The sequence below is a fragment of the Choloepus didactylus genome, chromosome 10 (assembly GCF_015220235.1).
Source record: "Choloepus didactylus isolate mChoDid1 chromosome 10, mChoDid1.pri, whole genome shotgun sequence".
Taxonomy (NCBI): domain Eukaryota; kingdom Metazoa; phylum Chordata; class Mammalia; order Pilosa; family Megalonychidae; genus Choloepus; species Choloepus didactylus.
The window spans coordinates 101,029,999-101,045,579 of record NC_051316.1 but is presented as its reverse complement, the minus strand read 5'-3'; the positions used below and the strand labels follow the sequence as shown (position 1 = coordinate 101,045,579).

The window sequence follows — 15,581 nt, the reverse complement described above, 5'->3', positions numbered from 1 at the left end:
CATTCAACACCCCAATCACACAGGGTGATCTTGAGAGCAGCTGGGGACTTCCGTGCGGAGGCAGCCAGCCTAGGGGACTACGCTCTCCTTTCCCTGCTCTCCTTTCAGGACTCCCTGTTGGACAAACCCCAAGGAAGCTGGAGGGCCCAGGAGTGTGGTTGATGGGGTCTGCAGAGGCCAGCCCCCTGGAGCAGAAGGCAGGATGGTGAAGGGTAGAGAATGAAACTGGGGTCAAATAGCTGATGCCTGGGGAAGGTGCCAAGGTTCCCCTTCCGGTTCCTTTAGAGTGTAAGGCCCTGCTCCGGTCGTGAACTGGAAGGCTTGAGAAGTTGGGGAGCAGAGCTGGCTGCCCTGCTTAGGCTGGAGAGTAGACCCCTATCCTGCCTGGCCTCTGCAGCCTCCTCAATGGGGTTCCTGCCTTCTAAGGTCAAGGGGATGTGGCCAGGGTTTCTGAATTGATGTTGAAGGCTATTTTGGGAGCACCCATGGGGGGGATGAGGGACAAGTTCCTTTCCCTCTGGCCTCAGTTTCTTCATCTGTGCATTGGGAGGTTGGACCAAGCAGCTGCTGAGTAGTGGCAGTAGGCCGGCGGCAGGATCTGGGCAGGGTGTGGGGGACATCGGTCTGCATGAAGCCTCAGAGGAGAGGAGACCTCAGCGGGCTCCTCGCATAGTCCCTGCTGCGCCCTTGTGTGGCTCCTTCTTGCTGAGGGGTGAGGGCCCACCTGCCCAGGAAGAGGCCTGAAACCGCTCCTGGGTGTGAGTGTGTGTGTGTTGGGAAAGGGGGGGGGGAGTTTCCTGAGAGGTATCTGGAGGTGGCTCCAGCTCCTACTGCCCTGGTGACCCCAAGAACCCCACGGTGAGGCCTGGTCCTGCCAGCCAGGGTCCACGGTTGCAGTAGGTGCCCAGTATTTGGTGGGTGAATTGATGGGTGAATGGATGATAAACCTTGACAGAGCACTGTCTGGCTCAGTGTCGGGGGAGAGAGATGCCCCATTCTTTCATGAGGAGGTCATAGCCTGGAATGGTAGCAGGAAGACAGGTAGCAAGTCAGCAAGGCTGCCTGACGTGGGGGGTGAGTCATTCTGCCTAAAGTGATGTGGGAACATGCAGAAGAGGGGGCACCACCCCAGGGCTTGAAGGATGACTGAGTTCCTGCAGGAGGCCAGTGGGGCAAGGGACTTGCAGGCAGAGGGAGCAGTGTGAGTAAAGGTGCGCAGATGGGGTGCACTGGCATCATGCAGGTCTGCAACGCAGGTTGGCGGGAGAAGCAGCCAGAGAGGGTGCTAGGTAGAATGGCCTTGGGGGGCCAGCGTGAGCAGCTCATTCCCTTTGGGTGCACTGAAGGGATTAGAGCTTCTGGCTCAGGGGCCTCACGGGGCCTCACCCTGCCCAGCTGCCTTTCTACCCCAGCCCCTTCCCTAGACCCAGGGGTCTGCCTCCAGCTAAGGCTTGTGTGCTGAGTAAGGGCCTGAGACTGTGTGTTGAGCCTGGGCTAGGCATTGGGGGCCCAGGGACTCTGTGCTGCAGGAGCCATGGTGCCCAGGAGCCATGGATTGGGGGTGCAGACACACCTGGGTTCTCATTCTTGCCCTGCTACTCACTCCCTGTGTGACCTTGGGCGAGGGACCGCACACCCTGAGCCTCAGTTTCCCGCCTCACTGAGCACATGCCTAGACGCCCTCTCCCCTTGCCAGCCCCAGGTGGAGGTGAGGTGCGCTGTCACGGAGCACAGCGGGTGCTGAGGTGGGGGAGGAGAGATGAAGGCAGCCTGCTGGGGAGCGTGGGAAGAGGTTTCCTGGGGAAACTTCCAAAAAGAGTAGGTGTCCCCTAACATGTGATTGGCAGACGCGGAGGAGGAAGGAGGAAGGCTCCAAGTAGGGAATGCCACGGAGGAAGCAGCAAGCTCCGTAAGAGATGGAAGGCACCAGGCTAGGAGGAGCCCGGGAAGGAAGCTTCTCTGGAAGGGGTGGCTCAGGGCTGTGTAGACCACGTCTGGGCCTAATATCTGCCCCTGGGGGGGAACCATCTCTGCAGGTGGCCTGCCCCCACCCTGCGCCCAAGATGGCTTTGCCTGCTTGACCGTCAGCCAGGGCTCAGGATTGGAGCCTGCCCTAGTTGAGTGAGGGACTCAGTTCTGTCCTTCCATGTTTATGGGGGCCTCTGTCCCTCCTGGCCATGTGGAGGAAATGGACCGGAAGGTGGAGGTACTGCCCCTAATAGCCAGTTCTACCTTCTGGGAAAGCAACTCCTTGTACCTATTCCCCGTGGGTCATCTGTGTACACGTCAGCATGTACCTGGGGTGTCTGCATGATTGGGGACCTGTGCCTGTGTTTGCCTGGCTGTGAGCCACAGCCTTGCACCCCCGAGAGAAGCGCTGCCATGTCGTTTTTCTTCCATGTGACTCAACAGGTGTTTCCCGAGTGCCCCCCACTTATCCATGCTCCCCCACCCCACCCCTGTGGAGCAGGCTCCAAGTAGAGCACAGGGGACGTGGAGCTGCAGCCGATATTGGTGTGGGTGTGAGGAGTCAGATATGTGCACACACACATACACACGCACACGCACTCAGCGTACAGAGTCAGAGTGTAAACAGGAGAGACTCAGGCCTGGCAGCTGCTCTGGGAGCCACAAGGAGGCTGAGAGCTGGGTCAGGGGAGGGCACAGGGCCTGTCGGGGCCCAGCCGGAGCAAAGGAAATGAGTTAGCCAGTGCCGGGTGTGGGGGAACCTGTGAGGAGAATGGCCTGGATGCAGTGACTTGGGAGGTTTAAACAGGCATGCCAGGCCATGGTTAAAAGTTTCGAATGAGCTGTCACCATTTAAAAATCAGAATATTTCATATTTTAAAAATCTAGATTTCCAACTTCTCTTAAACTCTGGGAAGCTGTGGCTGCCCTGGGACCCCTGTTGCTACCAGGCAATAACCAACTGGAGCTGAGCCATTGACAGCTTCTCTCGATTCTGTTACCTGCCTGGCTCCTGCAGGCATCCCAAGTTCAAAGCCCCTGGAGAAGAAGTGGAAGCCAGAGCTATCACAGATTCTCATGTTTGAAGAGACTTGGGTCATTCAGGCCCTCACCCAGTGCAGCATCCCAGGAGAGGGCTCCGTCATCCGATGCTTGGATACCTCCAGTGACAGGGAGCTCACTGTGTCACAAGATGTATAACTTGAAGGAAGTCTTTTGGGAACTACTTTGTTTGTTGTTCTGGCCAGGACTGGAGTGGCAGGAGGGCCTGAGTGGGTGGCCTCAATTGGCCTTCTCATCCTCGTTCTTCCTGTGTTACAGAGTCGCCCCAAGAAAGGCCGGGCTCCCGACGCAGCCTGCCCGGCAGCCTCTCGGAGAAGAGCCCCAGCATGGAGCCCTCAGCTGCCACGCCATTCCGGGTCACGGTAACTATCCCTGCGTCACCACCGCCGCCACTGCCACCATCACCACCCGGGGTACTGCTCTGCGGCCCCGCAGCCCCGCAGCCCCCCTTCCTGGAGCCTCACGGATCCGGAGAGCCTCCAGCCTCCCTTGCTCTAGGTATCCGATCACTTGGCTGCTCCCCCTCCCCATGGCTAAGCCCCACCCCCGGGGGCCACATGGGGGTCCCATCCTGCCAGGAAGGGGGACCCACCTCCCTGAAGGCCACAGGGCCCAGAGCCGAGCTGACCCAGGGAGGAAAGAGGCTAGTGCTAGGGCAGATAAATGCACCCTTGCTCTGCGGGCACACGCCAGGCTTCTTGGCACTAAAGTGCATGGGTTTCGTTTCCAGACTTTAACGTCTCTAAAAGTGAGACACTCCTTACAGTCAATGGCGTGCCCATTTAATCGTGGTGTCTTTTCTTTCTTAGTGGCCCATAAAGCAATGCTGCAATCTGTGATGTCTTAGAATCGACAAAGCATGATATATATATGTATCTTAGCTGTTGAATTTAGTGATCCCTACCTGCCCACACACTTTTTAAAATTACAAACCTGAAGAATTTTATGGAAACAGAACCCTGGGACCCTGATGCCTGACTCTGTGCCCCTCTGAGTCCCTGGACATTTTTGCCATTTGCTCTGGACATCCCTAAAAGGTGGTTCTGGGCCCTAGGCTAGTGGATCAGCCTCTAGACAGCAAGGAGGAAAGGAAGCTGGTGCAGACTGAGGACTTGGGGTCACTCCCCTGGCTGTGGCCAGGGCACCCCTGGGAGCTGGTCTGGAGCCACAACCAAGTCCTGGATCTCAGCGCCATGGCAGGCAGGGCTGAGCCTTGGGGCGTCTTGGGGAACAGCCACTGTGCTCACTGTCTACATACATGATTTACTTTCATCCTCATGGCAACCCTGCTGCTGATCCCATTTAACAGATGAGGAAACTGAGGCTCAGAGAGGTGAAGTCACTCGCCTAAGCACTGACTGCTAATAGCTGTTGGAGCCAAGTTCGGACCTAGGTCTGTGACTCCAGGGTGCAAGCCTGCGCTTCCTCTCGCTGTGGGAGGAGGACCTGCTACCCCCACAGCCTCCCAGAACCCCATTAGCTTCGCTTTTTATCTTTTCCTCTTTCCTTTTCTGATCTAATAGCTGTATTGTCACACCTTGAAGTTGCTATAATTTGAAGCTCTTTAATTACCAGCTGGGCTTGGCAGTTTTTCCTGTGGTGGCATCCTCTTTGTTTCCTGGTGTGAAAACCACCTGTGGATCAGAGCCAGAGCCAGCCAGCACCATCCCACCTGCCTGATGAGGGTCTGCAGGCTGGAAAGCATGTTCACAGTCATCGTTGTCGCCTCTCCTTACGGCAACCCTGTGGGGAGGCACCATTAGTATCCCTGTTTCACAGATGAGCTGAGGCTCAGAGAGGTGAAGCTGCTTGCCCCATGTCACACAGCTCCTGAGTGACAGCTGGTCATGGAAACCAGGGATATTGGAGGTTTGTTTTGTGCCCTTCCAGGGGCACCTTCAGTCCTTTTTCTGGGCACAGCAGTTAATGAAAGGGGTGTGAGTTGAGTTTCTACCCTGGTCTGGGTGCTTGGAACTGGGGGTACTGGAAGAGCTCAGAGGTGGGGATCTGGGTTCAAATCCTAGCTCCTCAATGACCTGTGTGACCTCAAACTAGTTGCTCAGCCTCTCTGAGCCTTGGGACCTCATCAGTAACATGTGGAATAACAACCCTTCCCAGAAGAAGTGTGGTGGGGCTCAATGCAAATGCGCCCAGCTCAGGTCTGACCAAGGCAGGGGCCTAATCGATGAAATCCTCCATTATCATCTAAATTGTCTTTCTCTTTTGGCTCTAGAAGAGTAAAGATCTGGCAGAGCATCAGGATCGGGAGTGGGGGGCAGCGTGAGGGCAGAGAACAGGGTGTTTAGGGGGAAGGTCAGAGGTCAGCCTGGCCTGGGACTTGGGGACAGACTTGCAAACAGGTCTGGTGCAGGGCCGGAAGCCCACCCCCTTGCCACCTGCAGCCCCGTGCCCACCCACTCACACACCTGCTTGCGCTCCTACATCCGCCTGCACTTGGCTGACTGCTGCTCTGTGCAGACCCCTGGGGGATCCTGGGGAACATGGTTTTGCCTGAGGGAGGCAGGGGTGACACCACAGGATATGCTTGAACAACTGCTGCCAATTCAATCCCGGGTGCCGGGGTGTCGCCATCTCTCACAGGGGTGCCCCTTTGGGATGATGTAGTTTAATGGAGAATTAGCATGTGGGAGTCGATTGGGCTCATTCTGCCCACCTCCTCCATGAAAACTGAGGCACGGGAGCACACCTGGGCCCTTGCAGTTTCTGAGCCTGGGCTGTGTGCACCCCCATTTTGAGTCCCTTACCATTTTGTGAGTCAGCCTGGGACCTGCAGCCCCACCCCCACCCCCGCCATGCCCCCCCATTGGCTGGGCCTCAGGGGCTTGGTTCTGGTCCTACCTCTGCCTCTTAGAGACCATGTGACCCTGGAGAGCCTCAGTATCCCCATCTGTAAAATGAGGGGGGAGAGGTGGACTTTGTAAAGTAGCACAATGCTTGGGCATACAGTAGGCACTTAATAAATGTTTTGGTTCAGTAGCTAAGAGAGTGAGCTTCAGAGTCAGCAGAACTGCATAGCCTCATTCTAACTTTGTGATTTGGACAAGAGATGGAAACTTTCTGACCCTTAGTCTCTTCTTGGGAGACTTAAATAAAATAATATATGTAAAGGTCTCAGCATGGTACTAGGCACATGCTAGTGCCTCAGTAAATGGTGATTATTCTGCAGAGGGAGGGTCCACAGTTCTCTGCTGCTCATTCTGTCAACAGCCTTGATTGTTTGCAGGCCTGGACCCCATGGATGTTGGATGGCTTGTGCACTGCACACACCCCGCAGGGCTGGGGTGGTGGTGAGTGGGGCCAACAACGAGCCTGTGCCCCCCCCTTGCCAAGCTGCCTCTGTCTGCATATGTCCAGAGAGGGGTCGCATCTGCTTTACAGACAAGCACCAGAGAAGTTGAGAAATGTGTCTGATGTCAGTGTTGACATGGTCTAGGACCCAGCTGTTCTGGCTCCTGAATTAGCCCCTATACCCAGCGCTGGGGGCTCATAAGTCTCCCACTTGTCTTCTGCTAGCAGTCCTGATTCCCCATCTTGTTGAGTGCAGAAGGGTAACACTGCTTCCCTGCTGGAATGGGGGGCACCAAGAAAACCCCTGAGTTTGCCTTAGGGAGGTAAGGGGAGGTCTTTCCTGGGGCCTGGGCACCCTGTGATGGGGCCCCAGACCCACAGCTGATGGGTGGTGGGGCCGGGGTTGCAGGGCAAAGGATGGGTTTTAGTGTAGACCTGTGGCCATGTGGAGGAGCCTGTGGTGGAACCAGGAGATGAGGGGAGCTGTTCTCCAGATGCCCCAGAGAATGATGGTCTGGGTGGTTCATCTCTGAAACATGGGGGTGGGCAATCATGAGCTGCCCACCTGTTGCTACTTCCTTCACCCCAGGAGGAGTTGGGAGGTGGGGGCCTGGTTCCCCAGGTGCCTGCCCTGAGAGCTACAAGCTGCCCTGGGAGAAGGTAGAACAGGGAAGGGGGCTGAGAGCAGGTGATCCAAGGGCCTCCTGCCCATATATGGCTATTAGCTCCCAGGCTCCCAAGAAGAAGCAAACAAGTGACTACAGCTCACATTTCTTGAGCACTTAGTATACATCAGGCACTGGACAGGGCCTGTTAGATACGTTCTCTTGAACCTTCACAACTGATCCAGTGACAAAGGTGTTCTCATTTTGCAGACAAGGAGTCTCAGGCCCTGTGAGGTTAAATCATGTGCCCAAGGTCACACAGGTGAAGCTGAGATTCAAACCCAGGTCTGTCTGCTCTGCACCGTAATGTTTTCTGGCAGGGAAGGAAGGAAGAAAGCCAGCAAGCTGCATCTTCAGAGAATGTCATTCAGGCTGGGTCCAGGGGCTTGACATACACACACCCCACTTCGCAAGGCCAGGGGGTCTTAGTGGCAGCAGTGTGCCAGCCTCTCATGCTCCACCCCGTGTTAGAGGAATTCGTGCTTGGTTTGTAGGGTAAGGATATGGTGACTGTCACTGGTCTGCCCACCGAGTCTCTCAGCCCCCTGACTTCCCCAGACCCTGCCCGCCGTGCTGTGGGCTGGGCCCTCCAGCCTCCTTCCTCTGCCCCCACCCCACGTCGAGGAGAGCTAGCGAGGCCTGGGTGTGGGAGGTGGCGGAGGCACCGCAAACTTGACAGCCAATTGATTCCTCTTCGGGAAGTTGAAAGTGGAGAGTAGTGTTTGAAGGTTTAGCTGAAATTAGGTCTCAGGGCTATTTTTTGCGAGATGGAGAAGGAGAAGTGTCAGGGAGGGGAAGGCCCAGGTGGCTGGTAGAAGCTGCAGAAAAACTCAGCATCGGGTTGATTGCAGATTCTTCTAGAGGCAGGTCTTTGGATCCTTTCAACCACCCAGTTGTACTGGGAGTGCTCCAGGTGGTGCTGACCTTGTGGTTCAGGTGTGCTTGAGGGGCCAGGGGAGCCCCGGAACAAGGGCCAGTTGCCTCTGGCTGAGCAGGGCAGGAAGAATTCCTAGAGGAGGGGCCTCTGGGGCTGGGCTTTGAGGAAAGTGTAGGAGAATGTGTTTGTTGTGCACTAACTGACTCTGCTCCCTCCCTCACTTCTCTGCCTCCCTTTTCCTTTCTTTTGATAAATTTCTATGTAGCACCAATTCCATGTCAGCCACTGAGGATTCAAATAGGATTAAAATATAGATGCCACTTGCAAAAGCACAGGGAGATCAGCTGGGTCCTGAGTTTGTGGTTTCCAGGCAGGTGAGGGGGAAAGGACATTCTGGGCAGCTGGGACAGCTCCTGCCAAGGCCGGGAGATGGGAAACAGCCCCAGCAAATGATAGTCTGTGGGGCTGAAATATGAGGAAGTGCCTAGAGTGGGAGGGTTAGCAAACGCACAAACCAAACGCACAAACCATATGTGAGGCTACATTAACAGGAGCATGGGCTCTGCAGAGAGGGAGGTGAAGCAGGCCAGCACAGATCTAGAGTGCTGTATATCCTTCAGAGTGGCACACTTGACCAGGCTGGGGAAGGTATGGAGCATGTTCAAGGCAGTGGGGCATCCAAACCTCTTTTCCCAAGCAGGACCCTGGGATCTTTAGGAGCAGGGCTGGAGGGAAAAACCCACCTATAGAGCCCCTAGAATCTTCTGGTTCCTTCCAGAAGGTGCTGGCCTTGACTTGGCAGCTTGGGTGGGGAGGATAGAAAAGGGGGATGACAGGAGAGCCTCTGCCCGCCTCCTTCAGCTCTTCTGTTAGCCCTGGGGTCCTCCAGAGGCACCCCAGGCCATCCCTGCTGCTGGGCCTGTTGATAAACTGGTTCCCACTAAGGTGTAACTGGCGGCCTCCCCAGTCCTGTGTTATCAGTTCCTCGCACACAAGGAGCCTTATCAATTGGAAGTTTGACTGAATCACTCAAGGTGTAATGGCAGGCTCTGTGAGTGGCTGGTGGGGAGCTGTTGGGGGGCCTTTTGCCCTCTCTTCACACCCTCTCCATGTGCTTGGGTTACAGGGCCAGCTCCTCCCTGCAGTCCACCTGGAATGGAGCAGGTTTGAACCTCAGCCTCCCCACTCCCTACTCTGGGATTGCTTAGACAAGTTGCCCAACTGTGAGCCTCTTTCCCCATCTGTAAGTGGGCATAGGAGCCATTCCCTCCCTGGGCTGTTGGGGCTTAGTGCCTGGCACACCGGAGGGGGCATTCAGCCAGCGCTCATGTCCCCCTTTCCAGTGGACAGGGCTCACCCCATCTCACATCTTCCTCAAAGTTCCAGATAATAGGGCAGCTCCCTCCCTTCTGTGCCCCTCACTTGCTGTCCCAGAGTGACAGTGCCCCTGACAGAGGTTCTGGGGCTCAGCCCTGGCACTGGGAGGCGGAGAAGGGGTGAGGGGGTGCCCAGGGAACCAGAGACCAAGTTTCCAGGAGGAAGGGAACTGGAGATGTCTGCTCAGGGCTGTTTCCTGCCAGTTGGGGGCAGCAGAGGGCAGCGAGTGGACATCTGGGCAGCTATTCCCAGTGGAGAGTTGAGGCCCTGGGGGTTTCTATGCCTGGGGCCCTAGGGGGCCAGATGAGCTAAGCTGCAGAGCCCTCCACTGGGTGGTTAGAACAATTAAAATCAGGGGGCACCAGTTGGCAGCTGGGCTGGCACAGGTGGTTGAGTTGTCTGGGTGATGACCAGAGAGCTGGGGGACCTCTGAAATATCCCTCATCAGGGCAGGATGTGGGGCTAAGGCAGCCTTCCATCAGGAGGGGAGGGGTTGAGGGTGAGGCAGGCCAGGTGTGGGCTGCCAGGCAGTGTTGGCTACCCTGTCGTCCCCAGGCTGGAGCCAGTAGACACCTGTCCTGGTCATCCCTTGACCGTTTTCAGGTGTCTTGTTCCAGCCTCACTACCGCTTAGGGAGGGGGCAGGGCCAGCTTCTGGGAGAGGTGGGGTGGCAGTCAGAGCCTGGGCGTGAAGGCACACTGACCTGATTCGGATCCCAGCGCCATCACCTCCTTGCCGTGTCTTTCAGATGCAGGATCATAATGCCTGTTTTTGCTGAGCACGGCATCTGTGTCAAGATCTGTGCCAAGCACTCTCCTGGCATGGTCATGCAGGGAATGCAAGCCCCACTTTGGTAAGGTGTCAGCGCTGAGGCAGGCGGAGAGTGAAGGATTTGCTGAGGCTCACTAGGCTGGCGAGCCGGTGTGTTGCAGGTCAGGCAGAGCCTGGCCCGTTGCTGTGCAGCCTAGCAGTGGTGTTGACTCCATCCTGTGGTTGGGGACACTGAGGCCCAGAGAGGGGAGGTGACTTGTCCACAGTCACACAGCCGATCAGGACAGAGCTGGCACTTGAATCCAGGTCTTTGGCATTTAGGCCCTGAGCCTCCACAACTCCCTGTCTCATCTTGTCCTGCCCCTGCTTCCGGCTGTCCTGGCCCCCATGGGCCAGAGGGTGTCTGTGCAGAGCAGACACCCCCTCTCTCCCTGGGTAGAAGGAGCTGCTCTTTCGGATGCCGGCAGGCTCTCCTCTTTCCCAAGTCTCCCCTGGGGTCCTAGGAGGTGGATCAGGTGGAGACTGGGAGTGGAAGGGGCAAGACTCAGATGCCTTCACTTCCCTACTTCCTTATGCTGTGAAAATGAAGCACTTGCCTCTGTCTCATCAAGTGGCATTTGGGTTTGATTGCAGACGTAATTATATCTGCATCCTCGGGTGGGAATTAAAGTTTCCAAAGCCAGGAGGCCTTCTTTGGAGGTGGCAGCAGTGACATCTGTTTCCAACACGAGGCCTTGCATTGAGATGAGTAACTTTTCCTGTAGAATTGCTTAAAGAATAGCTAAAACGAGGCATGATTGCTCCTCCCCTGCTCTAGTGCCTTAGAAGGCTCCCAGCAGGAGGGATCCTGTTCCCCAGCCTGGCATTCGAGGCCCTCCCAGGGCCAGCTCCAGCCTCTGTGCCTTTGTGCAGGCTGGTTTTTCTGCCCAGAATCCCTCCCCATGTCTCTGCCTCATGAGCTCCTTCTTGACATCCCTCGTCCCTGAACCCCTGGCCTCCGGGCAGGCCTCCCCTCCCCTGCGCTCTGAGAATACCCTGCCTGCACATCCTCTATCAGGGCCCTAGTCACACTGCAACTTCACGATGTGCACGTGTCAGCCTCTCGCACCAGATGGTGGGAGACCTTCTCAAGGGCAGAGACTGTTTCTGGTTCATCTGAACCCTCGGCATCGGAGCAGAGTCTGACCTGTGGTGGGCACCTGGCAGGGCTTATGCAATGAATGTGTATGCAAGAGAGAGACGGGAGAAAATGAATGGAGTGGAGTGAGAACAGGGTGAGGAGGGAAGAGGGTGACATGGCTTGTCTGAGGCTGGGCTGGGTGGAGTGAACCCTCCTTGGGAGTACAAACCCCAGGTCAGCCTGACTGCCTGGAAGTACCCCTGCCCACGAGGAGAGGCCGGCACAAGAGGCCCAGACCACCAGAGAGCCCAGGCAAGGACCCCAACCCTTGCCCTGGAATTGATGTTGGCTCCTCCCTGTGGGTTCCCATGATCCCTCAGGGCCCAGGACTCCCAGGCGAGTGTGGCCTGCAGACAGTAAATCACCCTGGAGGAGAAAGCCTATAAAACCCTATCCCCTAACAGCATGTTTTGTATCCTGTGATGAAAAGGGCTTTTTTAAAGCACTGCTCACTCAGGTGGATTTACGGGAGTTGCTTGCCTGCCTCTTGCTCACAATAGTGTTTGTTGGTTCCTGAGGCTGGAGCACCCCGGGGCCTCTTGATTGGTCCAGGGAGAAGCAGAATCACACTTTCCCTGCCTTGCTGCCCTGGAGTCACCCTGGGCAGGCCGGGTGCCTGGGAGGGTGTGGGGCGATCTGATCCAATAGCACCTCCGACAGCCCAGCCAGAGCCTGAAGTCCCACCATTAGCACCCCACTTTCCTCCAAGCTTCTAGATGGGTCTAGAAGACCCCTCTCATTTGTTGTCACCTGCAAATGGGTCACTAGGAAGGGGAAAGATGGCATGCCCAAGCTGGAAAGGATTTAGAGATCAGCTAACCCCTCACTGGTCTAGATGGGGAAAGTTATTCACAGAGAGGAGAAGGGGCTTGCTCAGAGCCTCATAGTGTGTTGATGGGATTATGTAACAGATTGGGCTCTGGAGCCTGACTGCCTGGGTGGAACCCAGCTCTGCCACTTTCTGGCAATGTGATCCTGTGCAAGTTGCTTGACTTCTCTGATTCCCCATTCTCTCATTTATACATTGGGTTGTGAGAATTAAACGAGATAAGCTATTTAAAGCTTTTAATACAGTGCCTGGAGCTTAGACAGGGCTTAATAAGTCTGGCTAACTCTGATTAGCATGTTAGAACAGCCCTCATTATTATTAGTGGCAGAGCTGGGTTTTGACCCCAGATTTCTTGACTTGGAGGCAGTTTTCCTGCCTCTGCTGAGAGTGTTCACTCGTGCAGAGTGCACGGAGCACAGGATAGGGAAGTTTTGATGGGTAGTAAGCACCGAAGGCAGTGAGTCACCCCAGGCAAGGCTGGCCAGGTGCCGGCTAGTCAGCGACAGGGCCTGGGGGTGGGCAGAGGGAGAAAGCAGAGCCCCTGTTGCAGAAATGAGGCTCCCTGGGGGTCGGCTCCCTTGTAGTCATGTTGTCCTCGGTGCCCAATTCCCCACCTGAGGTCAGGGTCAGCCAAGGGCCTAAAGAGCTGACAAGGCATTTGCGGCCATCCAGACCTCTGGGATAGGCTTATTATGCTAAGGCTTATTATGGCTGGAGGATTTATGGAGCAGGGAGCCACTCTCTGGCTGCTCAGGGTCATCACATCCCCAGCCGAGATCTCAGCAACATCTGCTGTTCACTGATGCCCATTCAGTCCTAGGCACAGCAGGTACCAGAATGGCCTCTCTGATGTCTTGACCTCCACCCCACCCCTCTGCCCAGGCTGAACCTGCACCTCCCTCCCTCCTCCCAATTGGGCTCCCCTCTGCACTCCTCTAGACTCTCAGGGGTCCCCTTAGAGGCCTCCTTTACCTGGGTACCCTCTGCAATGGGGAGGGAGTATGGCAAGACCCCATGTTATAAGTAGTTTCTCTTTTTTCTTTTTGCATCATTAATATTTTTTAATTCATTCAGGAAATATTTATGGAATACCTGTCAGGTGTCTGGTAGTCCCTGCTCTGGAGGCTTCACAGTCCAGTGGGGGAGGGAGGCATTCAACAAATACGCATATAATGACAACTGTGATAAGTCTGCCAGGAGACCTGACCTAGTCCAGGGGCATCCGGGGAGAAACTGAAGGGTGTGCAGGGACCGCTGGGCAGAGGGAGCCCAGGCTATTCTAGAATAACCCGTCCAGAGTAACCTGTGCAATGCCCTGTGGCAGGAGGACCCTGACGAGGCTGAAAGTCCTGATGGAGCAGGGAGGGCTGGAGCCCAGAGGGCAGACCACATTGGGCCTTAGGATACTACCGAGGAGTTTGGCCTTCATCTCCAGAGCCCTGAATTGCTGGTCAGTGGCAGAGTCTGATCTGCTTTTCTTCCGGTCCTCCTGGATGCTCCTAGAGGATGAATAATGGAGAGGGGCAGCAAGAACAGCGAGGAGGCTCCCGTGGGTATCTGGGCAGGGCGAGGGCTCCCTCCCCAGCTGGACTGTGAGACCCTAAAGGGCAGAACACCTGCCCCTCCTGAGGCCCAGCTCAGAGCCTGGTACACTCACAGGGAGGCTCAGGAGCACATCCTGAGTGAGCTGTTGCCCAGCCCCCTTCCCCATCATATATGCTGTGGAAGGGGACTGATTCCTCAGGATCACTTCTGTAAACACCTGCCCTCTGTCCCCTTCTGGCTAATGGCTGGGGCTGGCCCATGGTGGTCAAAGGAGGAGCAGTAGAAATGATGACAAAGCTGACCTAATGATGGTAATGACAGCAGCTAACATTTATTGAGTGCCGGAATGTGCCAAAGTTCTTTACATGCAAGATCTCCTTGAATCATCCCATCAACTTATGAGGTGGCTAATATTGTCCCATTTTACAGAAGAGGAAACAGGCCAGGATGGTTAAGTTCTGGCCTCAGGTCCCATGTTCATTTGTTGGTGGAACTTTCAGGGAGAGGGATAAATGATATTTGCATTTTACCTAGAGATTCCTAGAGATTGGTAGGTAACCTTGGGACCTAAAGAGGTCAAATGGTGGCTATTCAGGGGTAGTGACGAGCAAAAGGAGAAATGTTTGGGGCAGGAGCTTCCAGCTCCAGATAGGGGTGTGGCTTGGCAGAACAAGTTGTCAGGCTGCGAGAATTGAGAAGCCACACATTCAGGGAGCTGTGAAGACACGCTTTCAGGAGGCGAGAGAAGCAAAAGGGCCGTCCTTGGAGACTGCCACGAAGGGAGGCCTGTGTGCAGAGTAAGGGGGCATTAGGGCAGGAGCAGCATAGAGCTGTTTCCAACCCTGGGACCTGAGATCTGGGCTCCCAGCATTTTGTGCTTACTGGATCACTGCCCCTTCCTGCGAGAACGGTTGTGCATATAAACCCATGTGGGCTGGTGAGTTTAGGTGTGTTGGCCTGTGTGTAAGTATAATTCAATGTATTAGCCTGATGATGCCTGAGGTTGTGTGTATATTTCTGTGCTTGTTTCAGTGTTTTTGTATGTTCATTTGTGTATTTCATGATTGCACGTGTCTGTTCATGTGTGTATTGGCCAGTGTGCATATGTGTTTATGTGTGTGTATTTGTCTATGTGGTGGTGATGGGGAGTCTGATGTGCTCACAGATGCCTTTTTTGTGGGCCTATCCTCCATGTGTGCATTTGTATATGTGCATGTCCTTGAACTTGTGTTTCTGACCCTGCGTGTTTAGGTGTGGCATCCTGGAAATATTTTAATGCAAGAATGGCCTTTGAGTGTCAGAGAAGCCCCTTCCAGGGCTTCCTTGAAGGCTGTTGTGGCCCATGGATTGGTTCTCTTTGTATGAGATCCAAGTAGCCTGCGCAAGGTGGGGTGTGGAGGGTCTTATGGTACAAGGGAACATGGGCAGGGGGTTGGGGAGGGTTCTGTGGGCATAGGGTGGCCTGTGAGTGGGTGGCTTCCAGGAAGGCACCAACATAATCCTAGCCTAAATGCCTCACCTCTTTCACCTGTCTCAGCATCTGTCATCCCACCATTAGTGAGTCATTCCCCCAGTGGGACCCTCTTTGACAGTGCATACCCATCAGGGAAGCCTGACAGCTTGCTGAGGGTGGAGCCCTCAGGAACAGGAAAGGAGGGCGGGAGAGTCTCGCATTTGAAGGGCTCAAGCAAATCCGGAGAATTCCCTGGTGCTGTTGGTGCCAGGCCTGGGAGATCCCAGGCAGCCTGATCCCGGCAGCCACTCTGGCTTCATAGAATCATCAAATATCAGTGCTGGAAAGGAGCTTGGTGATCACCCAAACCAACCCCTTATATTAACAGATGGGAAAACTGAGGCCTGGAGAGGAAATGTGGGGTGCCTGGGAGGTTCCTGAAGCGTGGGATGCTGGAGCTGCAAAGAGCACAAGGCAAGGAGACAGGAGAGCTCATTCTCTCTTGGTTCTGCCACTACCTGCTCGGTGACTCTGGGCACGTCCTG

General features: G+C 55.4%; 1 protein-coding gene across 10 annotated transcripts in view; it reads left to right on the top strand.

The window, feature by feature from the left end:
• LOC119545566 (DAB2 interacting protein) overlaps positions 1-15,581 on the top strand; it is a 185,855-nt gene that overhangs the window by 85,335 nt on the left and 84,939 nt on the right. For 8 of the 10 annotated variants that reach the window (XM_037851184.1, XM_037851181.1, XM_037851191.1 and 5 more), the window contains exon 2: positions 3,289-3,392. The exons of 1 other annotated variant lie outside the window; for it this stretch is intronic. In XM_037851184.1, coding sequence (XP_037707112.1) covers positions 3,289-3,392 — 104 coding nt within the window. Of the gene's footprint in view, positions 1-3,288; positions 3,393-3,431; positions 3,529-15,581 lie in introns of those variants that run through there. One more of the 10 variants, XM_037851189.1, reaches the window with a different exon arrangement.